At 39.8% G+C, this 25727-nt stretch overlaps 1 protein-coding gene across 1 annotated transcript in view; it reads left to right on the plus strand.

Moving 5' to 3' along the window:
* ADGRB3 (adhesion G protein-coupled receptor B3) overlaps window positions 1-25727 on the plus strand; it is a 918092-nt gene that overhangs the window by 522008 nt on the left and 370357 nt on the right. Inside the window, exons 12-13 of the mRNA XM_066604215.1 lie at window positions 12184-12330; window positions 15223-15298. Of these exons, the coding sequence (XP_066460312.1) occupies window positions 12184-12330; window positions 15223-15298 (223 nt within the window). The remainder of the gene's footprint in view (window positions 1-12183; window positions 12331-15222; window positions 15299-25727) is intronic.

A 25727-nucleotide genomic window follows, 5' to 3' on the forward strand; every position in this document is an offset into this window, starting at 1 on the left:
TCGCCAGATTAGACGCGCTTGCGCAGTCCGGGTCTTCTTCTTTTCTGAATGGGGCCGCTCATGCCGGAGAGCGGCTCCTTGTAGCTCCGCCCCGTCACGTGCCGATTCCAGCCAATCAGGAGGCTGGAATCGGCAATGGACCGCACAGAAGCCCTGCGGTCCACCGAGGGAGAAGATCCCGGCGGCCATCTTCAGCAGGTAAGTAAGAAGTCACCGGAGCGCGGGGATTCAGGTAAGCACTGTCCGGTGTTCTTGTTTAACCCCTGCATCGGGGTTGTCTCGCGCCGAACGGGGGGGGCTGTTGAAAAAAAAAAAAAAATGTTTCGGCGCGGGACAACCCCTTTAATGGTTTATGTATTCTTCTATTGTTAGAGATCTAGTTATTGTCAGTCAAGTAGCACATAAAGAAATACATTTAATGCACTTCCATTTCTGTGCTCTCCTCTAAAATGTGATGTACAAGGCACATACCTCTATTAGGTGTATGGTAAATGCAGCACACAACAAGATTTATGCCTCCTTCCATTTGTCTTTTGATTCGTGTTCAGCCACAAAGTGTCCTAATGTATGTGGCTATTTTTTACCTCTTTCAGTATGCCTACGAGCAATATACATAATGTAAAGGCTTTGCGAATGCTAATGGTATTAATGTTTCTAGCTGACTGTTTTAGCAGACAAAGGAACACATACACGTAAAGCATGTTCCTCTAATGCATATTTTTTGAGCAGTTTTCCTGTCTGCATTATGTTTGACTGCAGTAGAGCACCTTACTATGAAGTGCCGTAATAGTACTAGTTGCCATGGCATCAGGTATCGGTCCTAGAAATAAATATAAAACAAGGGGAGGCAGAAGCTTGGGGAGGGGAAGCGAGATGGAGTCTAATATGTTCTAATCATTAATAACAAAAATCATTTCTGCAAAGCCTTGCATAATGTAAAATTGCATATGATCATCATGCAAGACTTTATTTGTAGCAGGAACATACACTGAATAAATACACCCGGCACACAGCTCTGCAGAAATCATACATCCTCATGTCACAAATAAATATGGGAGAGGTTATCTGGTATTTCACTTTTCAAGCTCACTTACTGATGTATCTAAAGGGATAAAGCTTGTTACCATGGTATTTCATTCCTTAAAACCAGCAGCCTTTAATCAGAAAATTTCCTTCTTCCTTTCATAATTGACTTCCCTGGGTCTTATTGATATACCTCTATTGATAGCTTTATCCATTTGCTTAAAATAATGAGCCTCTCTCTGAAATGTTTACCTAAAAACATTTTTGCCACTTGAAAGCTTATTCTGTACTTTATGATTGGAACTCATAAGTTTTAGGATAATTAAGATAGTAACAATACACTTATACATTGCATTTCATAACACGCTACAACATTGCAGTGACTGCTGTGACCATATACTATGTGGACAGGGGTAGGACAAGGCAAGGGATCCATAATGACATCCTTCCATCTTTATGTTTAAATTATCACTAACTTTTGAAACAACTTGTTCTTACATAATAACCAAAGCAATAACTAGCAATTTACGTTTTTACCTAAAATATTTTTTATCATGAAAAATCACTCTGAGGCCTTAGTCACACGGGCGTTTTTTCGCACGATTTGCGGATCGCATGACGGATGCGCATCCACAAATCGCGTGACTGGGGCCCAAAAATCGCCCGAAAATCTGCTCCTAGCCGCTTTTCATTAGAAACGAGCCGGAGCTGTCCATCCGGCTCCATTGAAAGCAATGCGCTGCGGGCGAGCGCGGGATGAATTGTCGGGAAGGGCTTAAATATATAAGCCCTTCCCTGCAATTCATCCAGAAATGTGTTAAAATAAAAAAAATATATATACTCACCTTGTCCCGGCAGATGGAGTTCAGCTGCGGCCAGCTGTCAGTTCTCCTGAACTGCTCTCTGTAGTATTCAGCAGCCGGGGATTTAAAAGGCGGGGCCTGCTGAATGAGCTGCCTCTGATTGGTCACAGCCTGACCAATCAGAGGCAGATCTCACTCACACCCATTCATGAATTCATGAATGGGTGAGTGAATGCTGCCTTTGATTGGCTCAGCTCAGCTCTCAGCTGAATGACAGCAGTTCAGCACCACAGTGCAGGGGACAGCAGGAGAAGACTCAGCTGTGCCCAGGCAGCTGAAGGGAGGTGAGTATCTATTTTTTTTGTTTTTTAAATCACTTTTAATTCATTTCCAGGGAATGGCTTATATGTAAAGCCCTTCCCTGAAAAACAATTCAGGTGTGCCAGCGGACCATTGTCTTCAATGAAGTCGCCGGCAGCAGCAGCGGCTCCATTGAAGAGAATGCCTGCATTTTTATTCTTTTTTACACTAAAATCTATCAATGGGGCCGGAGGCAGCAGCGCCAACCACATTGAGAACATTTAGTGAAGATTGTGATCCTCTGCCACAGCTGTGACAGCTGTGGCAGAGGAGAATGATGTTCTCACATTGAATTCAATGGAGCCAGCAATACAGCCAGCTCCATTGAAAGCAATGGGCTGCCGGCCAGCGCTGTAGTGATTTTCGGGGAAGGGCTTAAAATATAAGCCCTTTCCTGAAAACCTTTCCTAAAAATGTGTAAAAAAAATTTAAAAAAATCTATACTCACCTCTCTGCAGCTGCCGGGACTCAGCTGTGTCCATTCGGCTTTTCTCCTGCACTGCTCTGAGTAGTATTCAGCAGGCGGGGATTTAAAATCCCCGCCTGCTGAATGAGTTGCCTCTGATTGGCTGAGCACTGTGACCAATCAGAAGCAGCTCTCAGCTATTGAATGACAGCTGAGAACTGCCTCTGATTGGTCCCAGCACTCAGCCAATCAGAGGCAGCACTCACCCATTTAGTAAGGGCTCAGTCAGACGAGCAAATTTTTCCCGCATGTATAGGAGCGTTTTCAAAATGCATCTATTAGAACCGATGCTTTTCAATGAAAGTGATCACATGTCAATTTTTTACATGCAGGAAAAAATAGGACAGCGTTTTTCAATTCGCACAAAAACCCAATTTTCATGTGAATTGATGTAACTTTGACAATAGGAAATCCTACTGTCAAAGCCATTAAATAAGCCCTAGCTGCAGCTAAAAAATAAAAAATATTAATACATCGTCTAGAAGCTCTGTCGGGCTCCGGTGCGTGTTCTCACCCAGGTCCCCGGCACTCTTCTTCATCCCAATAGCTGTGATTGGTCAAATCCATTTTTATCCATTTTTTAATCCATAAATTGTGTCCACCCAGTTTACCCCAGCTTAATTATTGAGCAACAACAGTCAGGATGATTGACTTGGTTTAACTGTTACATCAATTATATTTCCACTAAGTATTATAATAAATGCTTCAAAGAATAACTTTTCCTGAAAATATGTTTCTGAATTATGCTCTCACGCAGCTGTTAGATGTTGGGAGGGTTACCTTAAAAAGATGGGTTGGTTATGTTACTGTCAGAAGAAAAAAGGACAAAATCCAAGATACTGTAGACATTAAAAAGTAAAAATTCTGAAATTCATAACTGTATTCTTTTTTATATGGCCAGAGGTTTATCCTGTCCTTCCCAATGTCCCTTATTAAAATGATTAATATAAGACAGACTGTTCTACACAGCCATTATATAGGTATAAATTAAAATGATTTAGATTGAATAAATTGCTTCCCAAGGGGTTTTCGGCAGAATTTTGAAGCAAGGTTGTTAGACTTTGCACAATGTGTCTTGTTGCTTGCACCCCAAATAAGGACACCTTTTTGATTATACTGTATGTTACATTTATGTTTCTAATGTATGAATGGGATTGGTAGACATAAGTACTTTGCTGCACTTCAGCACACCAAGGTATAATACATATCCATAAATTTTTTAGCTAATTCGTTAATTGTAGGACAATGTATGTAACTTCAAACAAAATGCTGTATTACGGCTCAGTCACACGGGCGCATCGGCACCCGTACAGCGGCGTCGATGCGCCCGTGTGACTGAGCCGTTACTGCAGAAAGAAGACGGCCGTACCAGAAGACGGACGTCTCTCTGCAGCGCTGATGAAAGAACACATGACCGGCATTGAAGTCCGTCTTCAGGTACGGCCGTCTGCTACCTGCAGTAACACGGGCGCCGATGCGCCTGTGTGACTAAGCCCTTAGATTTAGAAATAAAAGATATCAATTGCTTCATTTATCAGTGTTCTACGAACACCATAATAACCAATCATCTGTCTCGCATAGGTAGGATGATGATAGCCAACATGAATTTTACTGTTTGGTTGCAATGGTTTATATTTAGCTGTAAACCTAAAGTACTGTTCATATCACGTTTAGCCATCTGTTGAGCCATGTGTTTTCATGAACTAAAAAGGAATAAAATCTATTGCTCAAAATACCCACAGAGTGGTCAAACATAGTTCAAAAGTGCATACTTTTATACTACATTTGACCTCTTTTATGTTTGCATTTTTTTTTTATGGAAAACCGTAGCATACCATGCTTGACATTGTATACATTTTATTTTTACATTACAGTTAGTAGGAAACATGGAAACGTAAATCTATATGTTTCCATACGTCTAAAGTATATATTTCTGTTCACAAATGCCTAGAATAAAAGACAAAAAGACTTCAACTACAAAACCTTATTTATAAGGGTTTTCCCAGAATCACAAGTTATTTCCTATCTACAGGATAGGGAATAACTTGCTGAAAAGTGGGTGGGTTTGATGACTTGGACCATCACCAATCAACGATGATTTGGAGCATTCAATAATGACGGCAGCAGTAGTTTATAAGTCTGTGAGGATCTGTGTGAGTAAGAAACTCAAATCTGGACTTGTATTGTTTACTGTTTTAGTCTAGGGGGACTAGCTGACCAGTCAGTAGTTAGGACTGGGTTATGGAAAGTTAAAGCCAAGCAATCAGATGTTATGCTCAATGTTTGCCTAAAGTGGTGAAAAAAAATACATCTTCAGTTGAAAAACCCATGTTCAGACTACTTGCATTGAGAAAGGGACCTGCGGTGTATATCCCGGGTGATCCCAAGCTAATTTCACTATATATATACATGACTATGTAAAAATTGTAGACAGGTGTGAAAAAAATGCAGCAATAAAAAGTGCTTTCAAAAATAGGTGTTGATAGATTTTTGAACAGTTAACAAAATGTAAAGTAAGTAGCAAAGAAGAAATCAAAATCAAATCAAAATTTGGTGTTATCACCCTTTGCCTTCAAAACTGTATCAATTTCATTTAGGTACATTTGCATCCCATTTTTGAAGGAACTCAACATGGTGTTTTTTTCCCAAAAATGTTATAAAATTAACCACAGATCTTCTGTGCAATAAGTCTTTTGTCTCTTTATGTAATCGCAGACAGACTATATGATTTTGAGATCAGGGCTCTGTAGGGGCCATATCATTATTTCTAAGACCCCCTGTTTTTCTTAATGCTGGAGATTGTTGTTAGGCCTTGTTCACATGAATGTTATTTTGCATGCATCCATGCTGCGCAAAACGCAGCACGGCATGGATATGCAGAGAAACAGGCTGAACGCTGCCTGTTATTGGTCACAGCACTCAGCCAATCACAGGCAGCGCTCAGCCATTCATAATTCAATGAATGGCTGAGCGCTCCCTGTGATTGACTGAGCACTCAGCCAATCAGACAAAGCCCTTCCAGCAGGCAAAAATTTTAAATCCCAGCCTGCTGAAAGAGCTTCAAAGCAGTGCAGGAGGACCAAGCAGCTAGATGTGCAGAGCCCCGACAGCAGCGGAGAGGTGAGTATATATATATATATTTTTTTACACATGCTGATTTTCAGGGAGGAGTTTATATTTAAAGTAAAAAAGGAAAAAAAATGAATAGGGGCTCACCTCACCAGCAGTGCCCCCGGTATAGGGGAAAAAAACAATATCTGTTTCCCAGCGGGAGCTCGATCCTCAGATGGCCGTTGGCAATAATCTAAACTTCATGAGAGAAACTGTAAATATGGAGGAGGGCTTCAACCATTAAAAAACATAACTTTATTGATTAAAACCCATACATCTAACAGGTAAACGCTGAATGCGTTTCGGCCAGACAGTGGCCTTTGTCAACAGCTGAAAAATGTAGTTAACGCATAACTTTTATAGCAAGATACAAATCTATGCCCCTGATTAAAAGAAACAGAGTACCTGTGTTAGTCCGCCCAGTGGAGAGAATGAGTCGCTGAGTGGGTGTGTTCAAAGTATAATACTGACACCTGTTAAGTCATGGGAGCTGGGGGTGAATTTCAGGGGGTTAGAAACACACCATAGGAAACCAATGGTTCTAATAGATGCACGGTTTTGTGCGCACAATTGTAGGCACATAAACATGCTCATCTGAATGAGCCCTTAATGTCATTGGTTTATGTTTTAGAGATGTTCTCCTGCTGCAGAATAAATTTGGAGCCAATCAGATACCTTCTATTTTTGAAAAAATTCTTGCTTTGCAGCATGTTCTCCGTACCTGCCTAAAACTTTTACATGCGTCCACACACTGTTCATTACTTATTCATAGTAACTAGAGCAAATTGGTATGACGTTTGATAAGACAAACTGTTCAGATCACTTGTCAATGAAAAATGAAAAAACACTCCTAATTACCTTGAAAAACACTTCTGTCAGAGTGAATCCTGTTCCATTTAGATTTTACAGGTACAGTGTATAAGGTACATGAGTACAGCATATTGTACTGGAAGAAGATAAATTGAATGTGATTTGTGTTGGCACCATGGAGCTATTTGCTCATTGACCCCCTGGCATCCCTGCTGATTTGTACTAACATTTTATTTTATTTCAGAACAAACTTCAGAGAGATTCACCAGCGCCTACACTACTGTTCAAACACATGCCTATACCTGCCAACCTGAGTTCTATCCACTGTGTGATAAAACTTTGTTTTTTGCTTTTCTAGCTGTAATAACTTTATTTGAATTAGTTAACTATGTGGATAGACATTCCTTGACTGCAGATTGATAACCAGGCACAGGGTATAGTAGTAGAAGTTCTAAAATAAATTTGGAGTTGTTTATTGCCAAGATCTACAGTAAACTACAGTCTTAAAGTGATATTGTATCTTTAGAGTTACTCTAAACTTTATATTAGGGGATTAGTGTACTTTACAAGCAGTTTCCTAATAGTATGTTACTATCTTATATGATAAAATCCTGTGGGGAAGCTGGTAATAGGCATTGAGCCTTGTATTGCGCAGAGTGCCAAGGAAGCAGAAATGTAGTCCTAAGCTCTCACTCATGACCTGAAGGTTGCCAGTTCAATCCCGCATCCTTCAGAGGTTGGTTAAATGAAAACCCAGCTTGGTGGAGGGTAATAAATAAAAACTACCTAAATAAAAATTATCTGAAAGCACTGCGGAATAAGTTGGTGCTATACAAATAACAAGATAAGATTTATTTATTATTAACCCTTTCCAATCCACTGTCTGACGTCTGAAGACATTCTGATTTAAGGCTGTACAGCTCCGATGTAGGAAGACATCTGTCGGGGTTCTCTTACTGTATATTGTCAGCCTCTCTGCTGTCGGAGCCTATCCAATGTGTCACCTCATGTAGTAATGGCTTTAGCCAGCAGATAGCGCCATTGTATAATGGCAAAAAAAGATTAAGCCCCCTAGGAAAACCGGGATACAAATTGGATTGGAAAGGGTTAATAGTCTCTTGCGGTTACCGTGCAGAAAATTGTAGCCAATGACTATTTACAGTAGCCACATATCTGTCAATACAGTGCTTACCAAGACGTATTAGTGCTCACCAGCAGATTGTGACAAACTGTGGTAATTCTTGCTTAGGGAATATACAAGCTACCAAATTGGCAACTGTGAAGCATTTGGGAAATGCTATATTCTCTGCTCTCTATCTATTTTTTTTAAATGTTCTCACTTGTACAGGAGCCATTCTTCATAATTAGTATTCAGCAAACCAAACCAGTAGAACCTTGGTTCAGGTCAAACTTTGCTAAAAGTTTGGTTTGCAGCAAACCTGAACCTGCGTTTGCTAGTTCATCCTGGCCAAACAAGGAAGTGTGGGAGGGAGGGGAGGAGAGGAAGGAAGAGAAGAGAAGGAGGCGATTGCGGCATTGTGGCCCAGTGTTTAACATTGTTGTCCTCCAGCACTGGGAATCCTATGTTCAAATCTGACGAAGTACAACATCTGCATGGAGATTGTATGTTCTCTCTGTGTTTATCTTCTGTCTTCTTCATAATTATCACCTTTATTTATATAGAGCATACATTTATTGTAGAGAAGGAGGAAGAAGATGCATTATGGCTCAGTGGTTAGCAACGCTGATATCCCAGGTTCAAATCTGACCAAGGGCAACATCTACATGTGTTAAATAAAGGTGATTATTATGAGGCACAGGGAGAACATACAAACTCGATGCAGATGTTGCCAGATTTGAACCAAGGACTCCAGCACTGTAAGGCAACAGTGCTAACCACTTATCCACAGGACAAGAGGAACCAACACTATTTGGCCGGGATCTTTATTATTGGTGAAGGTTCAGTACAAACGTTTTTCGGAAATTTGGCGAACTGCCCAAACTGAGCTCATCTCTATTCATATTAATTTAAAAAAATTAGCGTAACTTAAAGGGGGTTTCCATTTTTAGATTAATAATAATTAATTACTATATGAGTGAAACGGTATACAACTTTCTAATATTATGTATGTTTTAATTCCTTCCCATTTTCAAGATATTGGCTTTCTGTGAATAAATGAATGAATGAGAACAGTGCTGTTATATGGGACGGTTGCATAGGTGCAAAATGCTGATGAACATTCACTCACACAACTACAGTTTATAGGGTATTACTCACATGACGTATTCCTAAGAACAATCAGTGTTTATTGTGCAGGCATGAAGTTAGTGAACCTTGATTCCAGTAACATTTCACATGAAGAATAATAATAATATTACAATAGTACTGTCATATACTGTACAATAATTGCATTTAGAAAACATGGTAATGGTGATGTTTTTCTGTGCAGCCTTCAAAGCAGAAAAATTTACTGCTTACATCACTATATTTAATAAAAGTTAGTAGGTGAATGCAGGTAACAGTCCAGCATAGAGCTCATTGGCAGAAAATCAGAACACTACAATACTTCAAATATGGATTAAAGAACAGTGATTTTGATTTCTTTTTTTCCTCACCGTCATCTATAAAATATGACTTTGTATATTTTCTTGTCTGCACTATATGGGCGCCCACCCACTGGCGTTTTTTTTCACTGCAAAATTCGCAGGTTTTTTTTTTCTGCAGGGGGTCTATGGGACTTGTAATGTAAAAATCGCGATCGCGCAAAATCGCGATTTACCGCGATATCGCGATTTTGCGCGATCGCGATTTTAGCTTTGCATGTCCCATAGACCAAAGACCCCTGCAGAAAAAAAAAAACGCTGCGAATTTCGCAGGAAAAAAAAGCTAGTGGGTGGGCACCCTATATCTGTTTCAACACAGCATGCTTAGCAAGGAATCATCCAAATAGTAAGACTTCAGGAATATTGTCAAGCAAAGACAATACCTTGGTCTATTCTGTAACCATTAATTATGCAATATGCTACTCTTCATTATAACAATATACAATCTATTTAAATTAATAAATATTCTTTTAAAGTGGTTTCATCTATTTTGATTATTTTAATAAGTAGAGATCCCTTGTGTGCAGTTTCACTAATTTCAATACTCTCTATGAATTAAATGTAATTTCTATTATGGAACTTCTTTAACAATGGAGGGTAAAAGGGGAATCTGTTGTACAGGATTTTAAAGACATACATGGCTACTGTCTTCCATGAACAGCGCCATATTGCCTATGGGTTGTGTCTGAGATTGCAGTTCAGCTCTGTTGAAATGAATGAAATACCTTACCCAAGTGTAGACAGGAAGCAGCCAATGACATTCAATTCATTTAAGCCTTGGTTTTTTTTAAATAGGGTGAATAAAGCCACAAAATAGGAATTTTGTTGATCAGAAAATTGAATTTGCAAATTTTCATGATTTTATTCATTTCTATTAGGCCTTGTTGATACAAGCGACATGGCATCGCCACGAGAAAATCGCAGTGACTTTACATTGCTGGTCCGAATGATATAGATGCAGTTTCTCACAGTGATACCGTGATTTTGTGGAGCTACAAAGTCGCGCGATTTTCAGGGGGGTGGTTGGGCTCAAAATATAAGCCCTTCCCCCGAAAATAACCCCGAGCTGTAGAAAACAAAGTATACATCACCTTAGAAGTGCTGTCCGGGGCTCCGTTGCATCTTTTCCTCAGTCCCCGGCACTGTTTTTCATCCCTTCTAGCCGGGGATTGAAAAATTGAAGCGCTGGCTGTGATTGGTTAACGCTTATTCAATCAGAGCCAGCATTTGATGAATGGCTGTGATTGGTTCATCGAGCACTGGCTGCAATTGGCTAAGCGTCAGCCAATCAGAGGCAGCACTTCCAGGAGGCAGCAATTTTTCAATCCCTGGCTAGAAGAGATGAAGGAGATTAATACTGGGGACCCGGTGAGAAGACGCGCCAAAGCTGACAGTACTTCTAGGGTGATGTATACTTTTTTAAATACATTTTTTCTACAGATAGGGCTTAGGTTATGGCTTTGAGAGTAGGATTTCCTACTGTCAAAGTTGCATCACACCTCATGAAAATCACATTTTTGTGCGATGCAACAGAGAGGAAGGCTCCATAGGGAAACTCAGGCAACAAAACCTTGCATGTCACGTGCATATCGCGGGACCCGCAAGGTTTTGGTGTCAGGATGTTGCATGCTACAAAACATCGCACATGTGAATTAACCCATCGGAAAGCTTGGGCTTCACATACATGCGATTTGTAGCATTATAGCAATGTGACATAATCGCATGATTTTGTCGCCTATGTGAATGAGGCCTAAGCAAGACAAGACCATGGCATAGCACCAAGACATTACACCAGCCAATTTTAGCGCTGTTTTTCTGTCATCTGTCAGGAGGACTAGTGAGCACTTAAAATAAATAATCTTGTACCTACGTAACTCCTATTATAACACTACTGAATGTCTATACTATTTTAAAAATCCAATCTCGTTAAGATACGTACACATTGTTTTGGGGACCTAGAGAATAAATGGAGAAAGAATGGACAACATCCCTGTATGATTGCTCAGCAGTTATGAGCCCTTAGTGTTTGGTCCAGTGCTGTAAGGCCTCATGTCCACGGCCGTTTCAGTAGTAGGTCTCCCCGCAGTATTTAACTGATATTTGCAGATAGCGATTCTGCCATCGGACAGCCATCAGAGACCGAGTATGTGATGCTCGCGTATCACATGCACACCGTCATGCGCAGTGTGACTTTTTTTTTTTAATTCCCCGCTCTGTTTTATAGAGTTGAAAATGCCGCCTATTTGCAATGTATTGTGCATGGACATCATTTCATACACTTCCTATACCAATGTACAGGGCTCACCTTGCGTGGTACGCAGAGAAATAGACCATGCTGCGATCTATTTCTCATTGACACATTCACATGTATACAGATCAATGAATGTCCATTGACTTTCATTGACTCCATTCAACATGTATCACGTCTGCGTAATACGCGGTGAAAAAACACCTGTAGACATGAGGCCTAAGATGTTACATGTAAGTATCATACATTCAGAATAATATGCTAGCCTTCCATTTAGGACTCAGAATTAAGAAAGCTATCAGATATTATCATGTTTCATGCTTCCACACATTGTCAATGCTTCATTAGGCAGAATCTAATAGTTTTGTCTGCGAGAGAAGTTTACAGAATTTCATCCTTGTAATGTCACTTCAGATCATCTCAGATTTGGATCTAAAGAACTTGTGCAGCAATGTTCTTACTTGTTATTTCTTCCATATAACCCTAAGCTTTCATGAGCATAGTTAACAGTTTTACACAAGTATATGCGACGTTCACACATAAACCAACATATTTAAACTAGATAAAGATAAGACACATTGAATATTTATGTTATTTGCTGAATTTGTATGAAAATGTGAAATAAACAGTTTTAGATGGCAGATGGATGCATTCTTTCATTGCTAGTTTACTTGGGGCATTTAAGCTGGAAAATAATCTGTTGTATAACAGGCTAAAATGAATAAAATGTTGCTCATTAAACTCTCTCTTCTTCTCAGTGGCCAGCATCCAAAAGCTGCCGGCATCATCAGTGCTAACAGATATCACCTTCCCCATGAGAGGCAGAAAAGGCATGGTAGACTGGGCAAGGAATTCAGAGGACAAGGTGGTCATACCAAAAAACATCTTTACTCCAATGCCATCAGGTACAAACCTTTAATGCAGTTTAGTGATAAAATAAAGTGAATTAAATGCGTAGAGTAAATTTAGATACTTTTTAAATGTTCAAAGTATGATATCTCAGTAGCAACAAGCAGGGATAGGCTAATGGTTCTTTGGGCCCTGAACTGGTACCAGTGATGTCCCTGGAATGCTAGTAATCTGTCACAGATTTAAAGGGAATGTGTCACAAAAAATCAAGGGGGAAATTTATTAAGACCAACATTTAACCCCTTATGGACTATGCTGTTTTGTACCTTAAGGACCAGACATCTACCAAAATTATTTTTGCTGTGTTTTTTCTTTCCGTGACATATAGGGCTATTTTTTAAATATTTTTTCAACAGTTTTTTTTTTAACATTTATAGTTATTTTTTTTTAAATTAGTATATTTATGCTAAAATAAAGTATAGGAATGGGTTCCTCATTTTGTTTCGGACATTTTGATATGTAATTTGTATGGTATTTTATGTATATATTTTTATTTTATTCTGTCATTTTCTTTTACTTACTTATGTAGTTTTTTTTTACCATATATGTCCCCCATGACGTTATATAGGACCTCTGGGGAACATTCACATGTTTTTTGTTTTCTTATATTTGCCACTTTTCTACTGTCGCTGGAGCATCCATAGGAGCCCCAGTTACAGGAAAAAACATCCCCGTTGTGACAATAGTCACTAGCAGAGTTGATCAGGGTCTGCTAGGACCCTGTAGCTCTGCTGTGCCAGGGGATCCCGGTGGTCATGTGACCGTAGGCTAGCATAATGGAAATTATACTTCCACTTTCACTTCTTAATACATAGCACTCATTGAGCGCTGTGTACTGGAGAAAGGAGAAGGCAGAAGGGGTTACAAACCCCTCCTGCCTTCTCCTTTGGGTTCTCAACTGTGATTAACAGCTGACAACCCATCCTGCTTCTGATTGATTGCAGAAGCAGGAGCTTTAATCTCCCGCCATGGCCTGTGATGTTGCATACACAGTTTGCTGCTGTTTGTAAGCAAAACTCTACTCTTAAACCCCTTAAGGGTTAAAGTCTAACCCCTCTACTGATTAACCTAAACTCTGTTTCTTCTCAAGAAAAAGGACTTGCTGTCATTTGAATTAGAGTCAGGAATACTGAATTTACAGCTGCCATATTAGTCTGTATGCAAAACAAAGGGAGGCATAAAGGGGCAAGCAGCCAGCAGAGAATGATCTGCGAGTCTCCTGTCTGTCCCCCTGTCTCAGGGAAAGGGTGACATGGACTTTTGTTTGCCCTAACATTACAATTCTAATTGAATCCCATTGTATTTTCTGCTAACCAAATAATTTCAATAACTAATGGAAGAATACTCTGCTAAATAGGGGTATTCAAAGAAAAAAAATTAGAGCTCCCCATCTTCTGCGTCGCTGGTCAGGAGGACCACTGTGATACACTAGTTATTACTTTTTCATTTACTATTATGCACAGGTTTACATTGCCCATAGTGAAGTAGCCCCAATCTTAATCCTCATGGAAGCTGCATGGAGTGGTTGTCTCCACAGCCTTTGCTGCTAAACAATTTAATGGGTGGTAGAACGCAATTGGTAAAGGTACAACTCACTATAATTTAACATAATATACCTCAGTTTTACTTCACTCTCATTGAAATCACTGTCATTGAAATCATTGTGTGTAGTTACAAACGCCAGCCACTACATGGGAGGTCGGTGCAGATGTTTCTGCACCGACCCCTGTGTATTTGGATCAGACACCTTTGCGACGACATCCTGTGTGGTGGCCAGCGCTTGTAACTGCAGGCACGGCTCCAATTGATTTCAATGAGAGCCGTGCCTGCAGTTACAAGCACCAGCCACTACACGGAGTTCAGCGTGGAGGCTTCAGCTCCAACCCATCTGTGTTATTTTGGCGCTGATCGCATTCGCCCATTCAGCTGATCAGTCTGGGTCTCGAGCGATAGACCCCAGCCGATCAACTATTGATGACCTATCCTGATGAAAGGTCATCACTAGTATTTAACTGGAAAACCCCTTTAAAAGTAGGTTTCCAAAATTGAAAATATGGGCTTCAGTTTGCAATGAAGTTACTTTAGTCAGAGTTGTAATTAGACTTTTTCTTATACAGGGGTGGGATTCATATTGGTGAACATGCCTTCTAACTAAATACCCTGACCAAACCAGAGTGGTTCCTGTTCAGCCCCTGAGGCCCTTGTCTAGAAAGCCCCCTAGTTATTTGCCTGCCTTAGCAAGTCTGATGCTTTATAATGCTGACGTTTCCCCTGCAGTAGTTCTCGGTGCTTTTTTTAAAATGAACACTATGCAGCATTATGTAATGGCCAATCGCAGTGGCATTTCATCCCTGTTGGTGCTGTATCATTAATCTATGACTGGATGCTCTTAGACTTACAGATAAAGATGTACAATAGAAAAAAAGCCATTTTTACCTTACTGAATGGCCTAACCTTTCTAGCACAGTTGCTCCGGTCAAAGGTAGTACGATTCTGGGAGTTTCTGCACTGGTCACATGCCATGCATTGCTCACCTGTCCATTTAGTCAATCACAGGCCTCAGCAGGCACCTGTGTATGAATGGAATGTGACTGCTGAGGCCAGTGACTGGCTGAGCAGTCAAGTGAGCAATGAAAGGTAAGTGATTGCTGCAGCTGCTTCCAAGATCGCTTCCAAGATCAGACCATCTAAAACCAGAGCAGCAGCAATGGATGGGGAGGCCATCAGAAAGATGATTGTAGGTTTTTTTTATTTTTTTTATTTTACACCTTTAAATGCCTTCCTGTGATTTTTTTTTCCAATGTCAGAAAACCCCTTTAATAATTAAGCCTAAATAACTGATTCAATACAAAATATAAAAGTAATGTAATATCACATTTATTTTCTAGATTTGGATGAATCTACAGTATACGTACTTGGAGCTGTATTTTATAAAAATTTAGGCCTTTTTTTACCTTCATTACGGTAAGTTTATCAGTAAATTCACTCTTATAATTATCGCTATTGTACGTTCTTCTTGTGGCATTGCTGTAACAATTCTTGATTTTAGAGAAGACTGTCTGTGCACAGAGCATTTACTGTGCTGCAAACTGAAGCTAAGAAGCAGAAATGAATAAGGCTATTGATACTGAGTGTTCTGTGGACGGCCACTGGGTGGCGAGCTGTTGTACAGACTGTACTGCTGCTCATATTTCTTGCAATACTTAGCAACCAACATGCGTGCAATGACGATGCGGACTTACAAAGTAACCATGTCTAGGCACTGTATATTCTGCATTTTACCTACTAGCGTTTCACCATGTCCTAATTTATATTTCACTGATAAATGCAGCCACCTTGACAGTGCTTGTTAGAGAAGAAACATTTCTATTAGATTGCTTTCTCCATTGAAAATAGGTTTACAGATCTATCACTCCTCATTTTAAGACATGACAAGTGTTAACAAAAACATGTGATGCCTATTAGAAAGACTCCAGAGATAGGGTATGAATAAACAAGGTAACTTCTTATATGCCAAATCAGTGCCTTGGTGTGTTCATGTTCATACTGTATGAGTAGGATTAGATGAATCTTACAAATATGCATTAGAAACATTTATGTATCATATTATGATTCTACATCAAAAATAATACTTTTGTCAAAACTGTTTTTTAATAATCAGTCTATGTTTTGTTTTCTGCATGATTGTAATGAGAAATAACCTGCCCATAGAGAAGAGGCATATTCCATTCAGCAGTTTACATGCATTCTCTATAATGAAGGCACATATTTAGGTTAATTGCAGCACACACAAAGGAATGTTCAGGACATTTGTGATTGAAGATAAGCAATTCATGTTGTCATACTTCATAATTGTCTGCAGCAATTCATTGCCTGAGATTTTAATGCCAGTTCCACATTAGCGTATTATGGCTCCACGAGGGAGCTGTATATTTAGGTTCAAGTACAGGCTGGAAGCCCCTGCTGTGAGATGAGAAATGCCTTTTCAAATCCATTCTTTATTTGCATAAAATATGTGTTAAGTAACCTAATCAATTCAGATTTCTTTGCAATTTTTATGCAGAAAACATATATTGCTGCAGTTTATATTTTGACCACTAGGTGGTACTTTAGAGTATTGTCCTATACATTCCGGAATGAATGTTCTATCTACTGCATGCTGCTTATGGGCTTCTCCCACTTTATAAGCATACAATGCAGCTGTGTATGGTTTTGCAAAAAAAATGTATCAATGGTTTTAATGTAAATTATTACAATTCCTTGAAGATTTATAACACATAAGGCAAATTAAACTTTTAAAGAGAAATTCCAACATGCATATTTTATTGTAGACTTAAGAATGTAAATACATGTTTCCCTAAATTCATTTTTTCTCAATAAAATAAGTGACCATGTGACATTTGTAACCTGTAAAGCACTGCACAGTGATATTGAGTATCTTAATGGAGCTTGGGAAATTAATTTTTCCCTGGAAGCAAGTTGGTTGTAGTGGGTCTTTGGTTTTGCTATAAAAAAAAGATAAAGGTCATTAAAATGAAAGTGACTTAAGTCCATTGGAGAACTTTAGAACTTTAGATCTAAAGTAAAGGTCTGGAGGCCCTAGTGAATCCCACATCACCACTGGTAAGTTTAAAGGGTGAAGTCCAGGGTTATATCATGTGTCACCTCAGGATTTGGCCCGAAGCCAAACCAGTCTGTGGCTTGGTGGTTATATATCTGCTGATCCTGACAACATGATTGGTCGGGAACTTTTGGGTTACTGAATCCATATCACCCAGTGTTCTTCAAGCAGGTTTTAAGATTTACAAGTGCAGAAGTTATTTTCATGTGTAGTGATCCAGTACTTCATTCCGGTCCCCTCCATAAATGTCATACATGTATGTCTTGTGTTGATGCACTGTGCAAAACTGTCTTGTCATTTCCAGTGTGAGTGTTGCAGTGCTTGAGGGGTTAATCTCTAATAAAATTCAAAGCCTGCATGCAAATGTATCAAGTTATGTCATGTCACGTGGTATGAGAGGATTTATAAAAGGGACTGATTGAGAGTGGGAAGGAGTCCATGTCTTCAGGAGTTTGGTGGTACAAGAGGTCTGGGCACATTAGAACAACTTCAGTCCTCATGTACTGAAGCATGGAAGAAAAGGAGACACTTCCTGCTATGCATGTGAGCAAATGCTAATGGAGTGAGCCCCAGAGAGAGAAAGACAGAAGAGAGAGCATCAGTAAGTTTGTTGAGTATTGCAAGGCCCAGTGCTGAGGTACTATCTGCTTAATTGATTTCCTACGCGGCCGTCTGAAGTCTGGACCACCGTGTAAAGATACACCCTTTTTGTCTGTCACATCCACGCATCTCTTAGGCTGGGTGGAGGTATTGCGAGTCAAGTATATATAGAGTTCATTAATTTTACCTGCACTGTGAGGTCTATGCTTGAATTGCCTTCTATTGATTGTCAGCCATTCAAGTAAAAGTTAAGCCGGGCTCTGACCATTTCCCAGAGACCTGTGGAACTCCAAAAACTGTCTGTGGCTGAATTACTTATCTGCCGAGGGTCATACCGGTGTTTTTAGGAGCGGTGGTATCACGCGTGACAATCATACCTCTGTTATCCAGTTTGTTGAGCATTCCCTATCCAAGGGGTGTCCGAGTTGGGTTGCAGTGCTACCCTGGCATTGGCTGCGTGTGTCCCTCTGGGGTGGAGCATGGTAAGTGCCACCATGGCAAGTCAGCACTATACCTTCCCAGCTCCTGTACGTGTGTCAGGTTTCCAGAGTCTCCCTATGGGACACTGCACATTTTCTTGTCATGAGCATCTATACCTTTTTTTGAAACATCCTATGATTTTATTTGCCTTGCAAGAAGCTGCCTGGCTCTGGATGTTAAAGTTTACTGTCCAGCAATATCCACAAGTATTTGTCAGTGGCAGCTTTTGTTTTTCCTATTTAATACGGTTTTCCCCAAAAGTAAGCCCTACCACAGTTTTCAGAAGAGGCTTGAAATATAAGCTGTCCCCTGAAAATAAGTCCTGGCTAAAGTACATAAAAACACCATCAATACTCACCTGGTCCACGATGATGGTCCCCGGCACTGCGGCAAGCTGCCGAGTTCTCAGTGCTGAGAAATCCTCTTCTTTCTGGTGACGGGGCTTTGAATACCCCACCTCCAGCAAAGCGAGCACTGTGATTGGATTGAGCACCAGCCAATCAGAGCCGGCACTCGATCATTCACAGCCATTCAGTGAATGACATCACTGAATAGCTGTGATTGGCTCATCAAGCGCTGGATGTGATTGGCTGGTGCTCGATCCAATCACACCTCTCACTTTGCTGAAGGAGGGGAATTCAAATCCCTGTAACTAGAAAGAAGAGGATATCTCAGCACGGAGGTAACTGCAGACTTCCATATTGTCGCCGAAGACCAGCAGCACGAGGCACTGGGACGTCGCAGACCAGGTGAGTATAAGCCCCTCCCCCGAAAATAAGGCACTGTGCCTCTTTTAAGGCAAAAATTTATATAAGATAGTGTTTTATTTTCAGGGAAACACAGGACATAATTATATAACTTCTTTCCTCAGTAAATGTGCATAACCTTATATTTATCCACATTAAATTTAATTTGCCATTTCCCTACCCAAGCCTCCTGCTTCCCCAAATCCTTCTGTAGTATTACAGTACTCCTCTGTGTTACGTATTTTACAGAGCTTAGTGTCATCTGTAAATATTAATAATTTATTCTGTAAGCCCATACACATATCAAAAAGAAGAGTGCCCAATAGTGATGAGCAAATTTTTGAAAAGTTCAGTTCCACCGGGTTGCCAAATTTCAGCAAAAAGTTTGCTCCTGTTCCAACTAGCTCAAATCGAACTGAAACTTCACTAACACACCTAAATAGTGGCATATAACACTGTTAAAGAGCCCTAACAGTCATTTATAACTCCTAGGTCTCCTAGGAGTATATACAAGTATTCAAGAACTGTTTTTCAAGCAAAGTTAATGAAGGGAAAGAGGAAAAATAGAAAGAAAAAGAAGAAGTAGGAGGAAAAAGGAGAGGAAGTAAAAAGAATTTTCCTCCTTCATTTTCCTTTTTTTTTTTATTCTTCTCTTCTTCTTTTAACCTTCTTCTTTTTCCTTCTTTTTCTATTAGCAGATTCAGTGGAGACAAACTGCCCAATAGTCATTCTCTTGCCGAACCGAACTTTTAGCAAAGTTCTACCCAAAACAGGGTTCTACTGTTTTAGTTCAACAGTAGTGCCCAATACTGACTCCTATGGCATCCCATTGGTAACTGTGATCCAATCTTAGTTTATACCATTAATAACCTTCCTCTTCATTTATTCACTGAGACAGTTGTTAACCAAGTTTATAAATGCACCAGTGCCAACCTGCATCCCTTGTGTGCTATGGTAATAGTGTATATATGATGTACCATTGCAATATGCATAAAGCAAAGGTACGCTACACCCACATTGTAGCGTGGAGGCATGATCATTGCTGCATTTGTCACATTTGTACATATATTTTCCTCTCGTCCCAGACTTCTCATTTTATGCACTTTGCTTTTACAGTATGTAGTACAGTAGGAAATGCCTTTGAAAAATAATACATACACAACATTTACTGCCTAAGGCTACCTGCATTGCAGAATCTACAGTAGGCATCCGCACAGCAGTTCCGCAGCAAATACTATTCATAACATGCTATGAAAAATATCTTCTTCCTGCACACTTGCGGGAGCGAATTTCGATTTCTGCGAGCAGAGGAAAAATCGCAGCATGCTCTATTTTTGTGTGGTGTCTGCACAAACGGCTTCCATTGAAGTCAATGGAAGACGTCCAACCCACAGCTTGACCGCAATTGACATTGCAGACAAGTTGTGGGTTCTGCATCATCGCCTAACGATGACACAGGAAAAAAAAATATTAAAAAAACCCAGTACTGCACATGTCCAACAGCGAGCCACTAGGTCCACCCGCAGTACAGATTATAAAGAAAAGTGACAGGTATGCGCGGACGCCGGCAGCAGTCAAGATCGGATTACGACCCGTTTGTGTACAAGCGGCCTGAAAGAACTTTTACCTAAGTCTAGTCTGGGACTTGTCTTTTAAGAAATGAATGCCCCATACTGAGGATATATTGCAGTATTTACAAACTGTTTTTAATATTTGGCATGATTCTTGCTAGAACATCTTGCATCTGGTACTGTATGCTGAGATCAGTTGTAAGTGCAGACAGTGTTTGAAACCTAGGGGTTAATATACTCAGAATCTTGTACTTCGTGGTTAATAATACAGTCTTTGCCTTGTAATTGGAGATGAGCGAGCACGCTCGGATAAGTCAGTTACTCGAGCGAGCCTCGCTCTTCTCGAGCAACTGCATTCTTATCCGAGCATGCTCTGGGGTGGATACAGCGCCGAACCCATTGAAAGCTATGGGACAGCATGGTAAACTTCTGCCACAGCTGTCAAGCTGTGCTGATTGGCTGAGTGCTCAGCCAATTACAGGCAGCGCTTAATGAATAGCTAAGCGCTGCCTGTAATTGACTGAGTGCTCAGCCAATCAGCACAGCCCTTTCAGGAGGCAGGAATTTTTAAATTTCCGCCTGCTGAAAGTGCTGGACAGCAGTGTCGGGGAGCCAGCCGGAGGACGCGTCTGAGCGGCGGAGAGCTGAGTAATTTTTTTTTCTTTTTTTAACCAGTTCATGATGATTTTCAGGTAAGGGCTTATATTTCAAGCCCTTCTCCGAAAATTATAAGGCAGGGGTTGCAACAAACCACTGCTTTCAAAGGGATCTTCCTGAGTTAGGAGCTCCAATCCTTGTTTGTTTCCCATGCTCTGTGCATTTGTGTAAAAACATTTTAGTTTGTGATTGATGTCTCTAGCTCCTCTACTTGCATTCTGAATTTTTTGTCTTTGTCCTTTCTTTCCACTTCTAATAGCAAGGTTCACAAATGAATTAATTAGCTGTATATTTTTACCTGGCCTCTCACTTCCTTTCCCATATTGTTCTAGTTTAAAGTTCTCCTAATAAGTGAAGCAAGGCGCCCACCAAATATATGCTTACCTGCTTTTGTAAGGTGCAACCCGTCTCTAGCAAGCAGTCCATCACATAGGTAATTCACTCCATGGTCTAGAAATCCAAATCTTTGCTGATAGCACCATTGACGTAGCCAGCTGTTCACTTCTAGAATCCTGTTCCATCTTCTTATTCCATGGCCATCCACTGGGAGAATGAATGAGAAGACTACCTGTTCTCTTAGTTCCTTCACCTTCTTTCCGAGGTTTTCAAAGTCTCTGTAGACAGTTGCAAGGTCCTTTTTGACAGTGTCATTTGTCCCTACATGTATTAGTAGGAATGGTTGGTGTTCTGTAGGACTGAAGAGTCTTGACAGCCTATCAGACACATCTTTAATTTGTGCACCTGGAGGACAGCACACCTCTCATGAGGTGTCAGGTCTGCAGACAGCGGTCTCTGTTCCTCCAAATAGGGAATTCCCCACAACCGCTACTCTTCATTTCTTCTGCTGCTTTTCTTCTCCTTTTCTTGTTCTTCTGCTCTAGAACAACTCATGTGATTGGAGATGATACAGTGTTAATGGCCATTAACATTTTATGCAAATAGATCGCTAAATCTTTTGACAGTTTGAAAGATTATCTTTGCATGTAAAAGGACCTTAAGTCAATCTTCACCTGGCTGAATAGACTAGAGTTTGGTAGATAATTCTAACTGCCCTAATAACTAGCAGCAGGATGCACCAGACACTAATACGTCATTCTTCATGCCCTGATATCTAGCTGAGTGAACAAAAGCTTACTAGATCATTCTGCTGGCCCTGATAACTAGCAGCATAAATAGTCAAAGTGTTCTGTCTGTTGCTAGCAGGTACGTCTGATAATGACACCCAGCAGACAGACTCTTACTCCTACTCTCTGGTTTCTTCAACACTGAGGAACAACAGATAGGAGAAGAACTGAAGAGGCACACTGCTGGCCAGACGCTATGACGTGTAAAAAACCAGCACTACTACCAGCAGGCAGAGTATAATGGTGACAGGTGCCACAAAGGGGGCACTATTACCGTAGGGTAAACAATTTTTGTTGAATTCCTGGACAGTTCATTTAAGGATGCAATGATTTTTGGGCTTTTGTCATCTACACTACTTCACTTCTCAAAAGCCATAACTTTTGTTCAGTTTTGTGTGAGAAACTGTAATTTTGGAGTACAAAGTATTGTATAACTATTACTGATATGGGGAAGGGGGGGGGGGCACATGATGAAATAACAGCGATTCCACCATTGTTTTTTGGATTTTGTCTTTATGGTGCTCACCATGATGTATAAATTATGTAACTTGTATACTGTGAGTCATTATGATTACAGTGATACCAAAATTATATTATATACATTTTCAGCAAATTTTAGCTTTATTGTAATAGCATAGAGCAAAAGTTATCATATCATATTGTCCTCTTATCTTAACACAACAAAACCCATTGGAAAAGCAATATAAAGTGTAAATAAACCACCCTAATACCATGGCACATTGTAATATCACATCACATTAAGTGTCAAGCTAAAGGAAATTTTATCTCTTCACCAGCTAAATATGTATGAGCATGAGTTAGCCTTGCATAAATTGCAAATTCTGCATTACTGGTCTGGCAATAAACCAGTAGCCTTGCTAGCAAAATAAGCTGAAATTTGCTCCACTAAAATGTGCATTCTTTTCCTCTATAACACTACAAATGACAAAGCAAGGTACTACCAATACACTAGCAGATTACAGCAAATCTCAACTTGGCTAATGACAGTTCTACCCCACAAATAACTACTTTGGGAATTTCTTTATTTCTTAACAAAACAAGACCTCCTTAAATTTTCCTGAAACCAGCTTAATGACCCATTTCAACACTTTAACACTACTGAGATTCTGAAAGCCATAAGGACCCTTACATCCAATAAGACTCCTGGCACTGAAGGTCTTACCAATGAATATTATAAGTCCAATAAACTCACTTTAGCCACTTAGCTTTGTAAACTTTTCAATGAAATAGTAAATGAAGGTACCATCTCATACAAAATGTTGATGTTGAGAATCCTTATTATTACCTTACCAAAATTTGGTAAAACCCTAGACCAACCAACTAATTTCTGCCATATTTAACCCTTTCCAATCCACTGTCTGACGTCTAAAGACATTTTGATTGAAGGCTGTACAGCTTCCGATGTCGGAAGACGTCCGGCAGGGTATTCTTACTGTATATTACTGGCCGCTCTGTTGTCGTGGGCCTCTCTGGCATGACACATACTGCAGTACTGGCTCTAGCCAGCAGATAGCGCCACTGTAAAATGGAAGAAAGAGAAAGCCCCCTAGGAAACCCTGAATCCAAAATTGGATAGCAAAGGGTTAACTATTGAATACAAACATTTAGCTATATGCCAAGCTTCTAGCTTCTCACTATGGGAAGTCCTTATTAAAGGTCAACAAACAATTGATGGTAACCGTCTGTTTATAAACATTATTTTTGAGGTGACAGCTCAGAGAAAGCTTTCTCTGCTCCTCAACTTGGATGCGATGAAGACGTTCAACCGAGTCCATTGGGGTTATCTTAAAGAGGTACTCTTTAAATTTGGCCTTGATTACTTTCTATGTACCTCCATTATGGCCCTCTACTCTTCCCCATCAGCAGAAAATCCCTATTTAGGTATAATACTTAACTTCCCTATCACCAAATTAGGAACCATTTATTGTAATGATCTATTATCTACTTTACATGCAGATATTTAAAAACTATGCTAGATTACCGATCTCATGGATGGGTTATATATTGTGTTCCCTCAAGTGTTCAGTTATCCTTATCCCTGATATTTTAATCACTTACTTATATATCAGCATTACAATTACATATATAAAGTTTCATTCATTCAATGTACTTTACCTCTTTCACAATCTCCCCATTCTCAGTTCCAATGTTGGTCTGACAAGAATTCAAAAATTGCTTGTGAGTTTTATTTGTAAGAATCAGAAGTGAAGATTATATGCTTATTTATTATAATGTATCTTAGTCCCTTGCAAGGCAGATTAGGTTGCCCAAATGTGAAGAATTAGCATCTGGCCTCACTACTAGACCAACTATGGAGTTAGTGGTTGAACAACTCTGTTAAGCATTGGGTTGATAAAGAAGGAAAATATTACTGTTTTTTTCTAAAATTTTGTCATTGTTACGGACTTTGAAGCTAGCTAGGAATACCCTTGTTTTTCACTCCCCTACTATCACTGCGTCCATTAACTTATGGAAACGATTATCTTCCAATTTTAATATTCTCCCATTTAGACCTGCAAATATTCCTCTGGATGTCATCTCATATGTTATCCCTGATATTGACCTTAGAAGTTGGTACCTCAACGGCATATTAACAGTAGGAGATCTAATTCTCATGGAAGGTTCATGCATGCTTTTTTTCCCCCTGCAATTATGCCCCCTATTTCAATTACCACATGGAAAATTCTATAAATACCTTCAATTGTGGCATTTTATTTCATTGCTAAACCTTACAGAGTGCCCACCTATTACCTTATAAGAAACCTTTTTTTCTAATCCCCAAAGCTGCATCAAGTGTATAACACAAGCCTATGCAGCACTTTATCTTAATTGTAACTCTCTCCTCCCCGTTTTTAGAAGAAACTTGGAAAGAGAACTCCAGGCTACCTTTACTGATGATCATTGGCTTACTGCATACCAAGTGAGCACCATGCTAATCATTTGGAATTTACAAGAAAGCTTTTATACAGGTGGTACTTAACACCCTACCAGTTGTCTAAAATATTTTATAGAACTTATAGTTTGTGCTGAAGGTGCCATAGACAAGTTCGTTTACTGTTACATCTCTGGTGGACTTGTGCTGTCCTTAAGCAACTATGGAGTCAGATTTACTTAGCTCTATGATCAATTTTGAACTGTGACTTTTGATTGGGCCCTCATGAAGCTTTATAATCATTAGATGTAGTGACATGACTTCCGCCAACCTCACTTTATCTCATATCCTAAATTACTGAGAAAGTGGGTAAATACATAAAAATAAAATATTAATTTTATTTAAATACTTTAAAAGACCCTGTGCCCTAGTCACTATACACATATGGACACACAACAAATAATAGTGTTATCCCCTAGATATTTCCAACCTATATCACATCAGCAAAAATCAGAGGAGAGAGAGGGTACTCTATCCAGGTGGAGAAAATGCGCTATAGTGTGACTTTAGGCACAAAGAGCCCCATATATAGATATCACAGTGCAAATATACCCTGAGAATGGATCCAACACATTTTAACTGTACTTAGATCACTGTCTGGCAATGCAGTAAACGGATTTATAATGGCCCCTCTCTAGTTA

Source organism: Eleutherodactylus coqui, chromosome 1 (genome assembly GCF_035609145.1).
Source record: "Eleutherodactylus coqui strain aEleCoq1 chromosome 1, aEleCoq1.hap1, whole genome shotgun sequence".
NCBI classification, from domain to species: domain Eukaryota; kingdom Metazoa; phylum Chordata; class Amphibia; order Anura; family Eleutherodactylidae; genus Eleutherodactylus; species Eleutherodactylus coqui.